Source organism: Sphaerodactylus townsendi, unplaced genomic scaffold, assembly GCF_021028975.2.
Source record: "Sphaerodactylus townsendi isolate TG3544 unplaced genomic scaffold, MPM_Stown_v2.3 scaffold_679, whole genome shotgun sequence".
Lineage (NCBI taxonomy): Eukaryota > Metazoa > Chordata > Lepidosauria > Squamata > Sphaerodactylidae > Sphaerodactylus > Sphaerodactylus townsendi.
The window spans coordinates 6,047-12,597 of record NW_025950890.1 but is presented as its reverse complement, the minus strand read 5'-3'; the positions used below and the strand labels follow the sequence as shown (position 1 = coordinate 12,597).

Genomic DNA, 6,551 nt, shown 5'->3' with positions numbered 1-6,551 from the left:
TTTCCAGCATCCCCTGCCAGCATGATGCTGGCAGGGGATTATGGGAACTGTAGTCCATAACATCTGGAGGGCCGTGAGTTTGCCACCTTCATTCATTCATTCATTCATTCATTCATTCATTCATTCATTCATTCATTTATTGGACTTGTACCCCGCTGTCCCCCATAGGGCACCTGTGTTCTGCAGCATTTGTGCGTCATGTTTGCTCTCTGTCAGCTGTGTTTTTGTGCACTCCTCCACTCCTAGCTTTTGTTGTCTATTCACTAAAGTATATCGTAGCCTATGGTGTGGCAGATTTATTTGGTTTTTGCTGTTGTTGTTCTGGTGCGTGTTTTGCCTTGTTTTTTCCTACCCGGGAGACGTAGGCAGACAGCTGGGTCTGGTCTGGTCGACTGTCTTTGCTCCAATGGTAGGGAGGGCTGAAGGAGCATTGAGGTCCTCGGGATAGTGTCAGGCATGCCTCCCGCCCTGCCTGGCATCAGCTGGTCGGAGCCAGGGTCACATCTGGCCTTGCTATTATCAGCCCCACCCACCACACAGGGTGTTTGTTGTTGGGGGGAGGGAAAGGAGATTGTAAGCCCCTTTGAATCTCCTAACAGGGAGAGAAAGGGAGGTATAGATCCAAACTCCTGCTGCTGCTGCTGCTGCTCTTCTTCTTCTTCTTCTTCCTCCTCCTCCTCCTCCTCCTGCTGCTGCTCTTCTTCTTCTTCTTCTTCTTCCTCCTCCTCCTCCTCCTCCTCCTGCTGCTGCTGCTGCTGCTGCTGCTGCTGCTGCTCCTCCTCCTCCTCCTCCTCCTCCTCCTCCGTGGGGTCGGCCCTGGTTAGTACTTGAATGGGAGACTACCAAGGAAGTCCAGGGTTGCCGTACAGAGGTAAACCGCCTCTGTTTGTCTCTTGCACTGGAAATCCTACGGGTATGCCATAGGTTGGTGCCACTTGACGGCACTGTCTGGCGCCACATGGGCTGAGAAGGGCTTTGACCGTCCTCACTCCTTTCTTAAGGTTACGAAGGCACAGCTTGTTGGAACAACTCCTGCTGACTTTGGGAGCTGTCCCCGGTGCTGAAATGCACCAGTCTAGCCAGACAGAGCTAACGGACGACACTGTGGTTGCTTTCTGCTGCTGGTTGCCAGTCGTCCTTTGGTGCCCCACCGCTTCCCTCAAGACTTCTTCAGGTTCTCAGCCTGATGGGAAGGAAACACTGGCCTTGGACTCCTCATCTGCACAATCCATGCTTTGCGAGGAACAACGCTAAGTTACTCCTCTGTGCCTGGCGTTCCAACACTGCCTTGATCAGTGCAAAACATGTGACATGTACTAGGGAAAAACAGTAGTTTCCCCTTCAGTTCCCCTGATTTCCATGAAATCTTATTGGATCATAAGAACATAAGAACATAAGAACTAGCCTGCTGGATCAGACCAGAGTCCATCTAGTCCAGCACTCTGCTACTCGCAGTGGCCCACCAGGTGCCTTTGGGAGCTCACCTGCAGGATGTGAAAGCAATGGCCTTCTGCTGCTGCTGCTGCTCCTGAGCACCTGGTCTGCTAAGGCATTTGCAATCTCAGCTCAAGGAGGATCAAGATTGGTAGCCATAGATCGACCTCTCCTCCATAAATCTGTCCAAGCCCTTTTTAAAGCTATCCAGGTTAGTGGCCATCACCACCTCCTGTGGCAGCATAGTCCAAACACCAATCACACGTTTTTTAGAGTATTGGTATCTGTCTCCCTTCAAGTACTGGGGGGCGGGGGAGTAGGATCTCCCATATATTGTACACAGTCATTTATGAAGAAATTAAATAAGAATGGGGCTAATAAACAGCCTTTATGAAGAAATTAAATAAGAATGGGGCTAATAAACAGTGATTTACACCCTTCCTCAACGAAATTGGGTCTGTCAATTGGCCCTTATTTCCTACTCTCACTCTTGCTGTAATATCTGTGTGTAACTCTGGGGTTATTCGATTTGTTTTATTATGTTTGTTGTTGTTTTGTTGTACACCGCCCTGAGCCCTTCGGGGGTAGGGCAGTCAATCAAATCGAATAAATAAATAAATATTTCACTTTGCCTCTTCACCTGCAGATGTTCCTGCCTGGCTGAAGAGCCTTCGCCTCCACAAGTACGCCGCCCTTTTCTCCCAGATGACGTATGACGAAATGATGGCCTTGACCGAGTGTCAGCTGGAGGCACAAGTAGGTCTGACGTTAACTAGGAAAGAATTCCTATTGGCTCACGCCGGTCATGTGCCTCAGCGGTGGAGTATCTGCTGGGCATGAGGAAGGTCCAAGATTCAGTCCTTAGGTTCATTGATTCATGTAATCTGCAGTACATTTGCATGTGATTTAACAGTTCTCCGAGACCAAAGTTTGTTCGCTGTCGAACCAAGTGACCTCCTCCCAGTAATCAGACTCAGATTTACTGAAAGGGATTTATTGAATCAGAGCAGTGGTGAGATCCAAAAATTTTAGTAACAGGTTCCCATGGTGGTGGGATTCAAACAGTGGTGTAGCGCCAATGGGGCTAGGTGGGGCATGACAGGGGCGTGGCCGGGCATTCCTGGGGCGGGGCATTGCTGGGTGGGGCTGTGGCAAGGACGCGGCCGCTGCGCCGGTCTTTGGGCGGGAAACGAATGCACGCAGGCGCAGGCTGCCACGCACGCCGGTGCACCTCCTGCTAGACTGCTTCAAGTTCTGCACGCTACTGCTGAAAGGAGGGGCGTAACTAAGGCAAGAATCACGTGGCAAATCACCCATTAGTAATCCCCTATCGGCACACACAAATAATTAGTAACCTACTCTCGGGAACCTGTGAGAACCTGCTGGATCCCACCTCTGAATTGGAGTAAATGAACAGGAACACTCTCCATGGGGTTTTTTGCTGGATCTAAGAAGAAGAAGAAGAGTTTGGATGTATATCCTACTTTCTTCTCCTGTAAGGAGACTCAAGGTGGCTTACAAGCTCCTTTCCCTTCCTCTCCTCACAACAGACACCTTGTGAGGTAGGTGGGGCCGAGAGAATTGTAAGAGAACTGTGACTATCCCAAGATCACCCAACAGGAGTGTAGGAGTGCGGAAACAAATCCAGTTCACCAGATAAGCCTCTGCCACTCAGGTGGAGGAAGGGGGAATCAAACCCAGTTCTCCAGATTACAATCTATCTTCTCTTAACCACTACACCATGCTGACTCTCCAGCAGTAAGTGTAACCTCTGAACTGTGGGTTCTGTGGGGCAGAACTTGGAATGAGTTTGCAACAACAAATTTTAAAAACAAAATGGTTTACTTTCTTAACATATAACATCAAACATCAACATTTAACATCACACTTCAAGGTCCTGTTCAGGTTGCATTTTCAAGTCCTTATATTTACAGTCTACTGATGCTGCCAAGTCCAATTCTTCTTTGCAAGTGGGTTGGCTCCTGAAGACTCCAAGGGCTTGATGAACAGGATTCAACATGATGAAGGTTTCCAGGAGAACATAAACATAAAAAACCCTGAAACAATAAACTCCAACATTTACAACATAGCAAAAATAAACAACTCCCTTCCCAGTAGTTCCCAACAACATTGCAGTTACCTTAACAAGGTGTTCAGGGCTTATACAAAACAAGGTCCGAGTCTGGTAGCCTCGTCTCCTCCAAACCACATGAGCTCTGCAGCCTCCTGCTGCTTTGAGTCTCCACCCCTTTCTGGGTCAACCCATTCTGAGCATGGGGGTTACATAAGCAGCAGCCTACAGCCTTCTCACCGTGCACCCCCGCCCTCTAACAGTTTTCCCAAAAGCGAACGCGTCCTCAGACCCCTGCGGCTTCTCCAAGGTCAGAGCCCAGATAAGGACCAGATGCTGTCTGGTTAGGGAAAGGTTGATTCATTAACTCAGCACTGTAGCCCCGTGGGACGTTCCTCGTTTTCTTCGGCCCTGCCTCGGCAACTGGCCTGCGGCTGGGGGTCGTGCGCACCCACGCGCGCGTGCTAACGTTGTGTTGTGTGTTACCGTTGCAGAATGTTACCAAAGGCGCACGGCACAAAATTGTGATCAGCATCCAGAAGCTAAAAGAGAGACAGAGTCTTCTCAAGTCCTTGGAAAGGGTAAGACGGCTCATCCTAGAAAACGTACGAGATGTTTGCTATTTTGGTGATGTGTATCGGCAATTAAGGCTCTCTTTTTTGTCTGAAATGTGTCTCTTGCAACTAAATGGTTGACTTCAAAGTCATTGCTTTGCTTCCTTCTACCATACCTGCTCAGCCATTGGCTAAGGTGCTCTGATGTCACGGTATGTTCTGTTGCCACAAGGGAGAAAAAAACTGAGATGGGCCAGAAAGGAAGGTAAGAAATGAGGAGTGCAGTCGAGGAAGCAATAGGAAAAGCAGTGGTGTCCCTTGCCAGTCTAGAAAAGGGGGATATAAATTTTATTTTTATTTATTTATTTATTTATTATCATATTTATATACCGCCCCATCCCCTGAGGGCTCTGGGTGGTGAACAACAAAATAGTGTTACATAAACAGCAATAGCAATAAATAAATAATATATCATTAAATGTGTCAAGGCAGCTGATTGAGGTAAGAAGGGTTGTGTAGTGGTTAGAGCGTTGGACTGGGATGTGGGCGACCCAAGTTTGAATCGCCACTCTGCCATGGAAGTCGACTGGGTGATATCTGGTCAGTCACACAACTCTCATTCTAACCTGCCTCGCAGGCAGAGGTGGGATCCAGCAGGTTCTCACAGGTTCCCGAGAGTAGGTTACTAATTATTTCTGTGTGCCGAGAGGGGGTTACTAATTGGTGATTTTGCCACGTGATTTTTGCCTTAGTTACGCCCCTCCTCTCAGCAGTAGCGCGCAGAACTTGAAGCGGTCTAGCAGGAGGTGCACCGGCGTGTGTGGCAGCCTGCGCCTGCGTGCATTCGTTTCCCGCCCAAAGACCGGCGCAGCGGCTGCGTCCTTGCCACAGCCCTGCCCAGGAATGCCCCGCCCCCAGAATGCCCGGCCACGCCCCCGTCATGCCCCACCCAGCCCCATTGGCCCTACGCCACAGTTTGAATCCCACCACCATGGGAACCTGTTACTAAAACTTTTGGATCCCACCACTGCTAGCAGGTTATTTGTTGTGAGGAACCATGAAAGAGAGAAGGACAGCGGATGTCGGTTTGGGTCTCCAAGGGTGAAAAGTGGGGTATAAATGAAGTGAATAAATAAATAGAAGAAGGAGAGTTTGGATTTATGCCCTGCTTTTCTCAACTATTAAGAGTTTCAAAGAGGCTTTGAAGCTCTTTTCCCTTCCTTTCCATCCCGTTCCCTTCCTCTCCCCCACAACAGACACCTTGCGAGGTAGGTCAGGCTGAGAGAGCTCTGAGAGAACTGTGATTGGCCCAAAGTCACCCAGCGGGCTTCACGTGCAGGAGTTAGGAATCAAACGGGATTCACCAGATTGCAGCCCACCGCTCTTAACCACTACACCACGCTAGCGACTCTGAATGCTGCAGAGTTCTCCACGAAGGGGTTTGGACAGCCGAACTTGCAATAATTGACCGTGATTATCACGCCGGAGCCCATCGCCCAGTTCATTTGGTTTGCACCTGGTGACTTGAATGCTTGCCAGACACGTTTGCATCAGTGTGATTGTATTTTTTTCAGAAGTACACATGTGTGAAAGCACCACCCATCCAAACAGATCGGGAGCCGTTAATGTTGCTAGGAGCTTATCTGGGTGAAAACAGAACGATGAGATATTTTTTGAACACAGCAGTTATGGCTGGAGAGCCGAGGCATAGCTGGGGAAAATAGACCCCAGGTCGGACTCCGAGTTTTCCGTGGGCCCCCACGCCACCTCCTTGTGCCTGGCTCCAGAGGTGGGATCCAGCAGGTTCTCACAGGTTCCCGAGAGTAGGTTACTAATTATTTGTGTGTGCCGAGAGGGGGTTACTCATGGGTGATTTTGCCACGCGATTTTTGCCTTAGCTACGCCCCTCCTCTCCGCAGTTGCGCGCAGAACTGGAAGCAGTCTAGCAGGAGGTGCACCGGCGTGCGTGGCAGCCTGCGCCTGCGTGCATTCGTTTCCCGCCGAAGGACCGGCGCAGCGGCTGCGTCCTTGCCACAGCCCCGCCCAGGAATGCCCCGCCCACGGAATGCCCGGCCATGCCCCCGTCGTGCCCCGCCCAGCCCCATTGGCACTACGCCACAGTTTGAATCCCACCGCCATGGGAACCTGTTCCTAAAATTTTTGGATCCCACCACTGCCTGGCTCCTTGCACACACACACCCACACCTCACTTACCTGGCAGGGGTGCCCTGCAGAGGCCTTCGCCAGGCCTGGCCAGGTGAGGGTGGACTGGCTGCAGCCTCTGTTGGGCCTACCGGAATGGGACAAGGAGGGAGGAGGAGGGGTGTGGGGGGCAGCACCCCAAAAGGCGTCCTCCTGGTGTGCCAGTCCCCACCCCACCCCTGGTAGCTGCACGCCTGCTGGCCACAGTCCTTTCTGAACTCTCTCAGCCCCACCTACCTCACAAGGTGCCTGTTGTGGGGAGAGGAATGGGAGTGTAAGCCACTTTGACT

At 50.8% G+C, this 6,551-nt stretch overlaps 1 protein-coding gene across 1 annotated transcript; it reads left to right on the top strand.

The window, feature by feature from the left end:
• The first annotated feature begins 2,083 nt into the window (after window positions 1-2,083).
• LOC125425523 (protein Smaug homolog 1-like) lies at window positions 2,084-4,225 on the top strand. Its single transcript, XM_048483116.1, has 2 exons — window positions 2,084-2,190; window positions 4,000-4,225. Exons 1-2 carry the CDS (start codon window positions 2,140-2,142, stop codon window positions 4,198-4,200), a joined length of 252 nt encoding a protein of 83 aa, XP_048339073.1. The 5' UTR covers window positions 2,084-2,139; the 3' UTR covers window positions 4,201-4,225.
• Window positions 4,226-6,551: the final 2,326 nt, after the last annotated feature.

What these genes read in the sequence shown, in the direction of transcription:
- LOC125425523 (XM_048483116.1), top strand. Translation starts at nt 2,140, where the DNA reads ATGACGTATGACGAAATGATGGCCTTGACCGAGTGTCAGCTGGAGGCA. An exon ending in AGTGTCAGCTGGAGGCACAA is followed by an intron (nt 2,191 to 3,999) that starts GTAGGTCTGACG and finishes TTACCGTTGCAG; the next exon opens with AATGTTACCAAAGGCGCACG.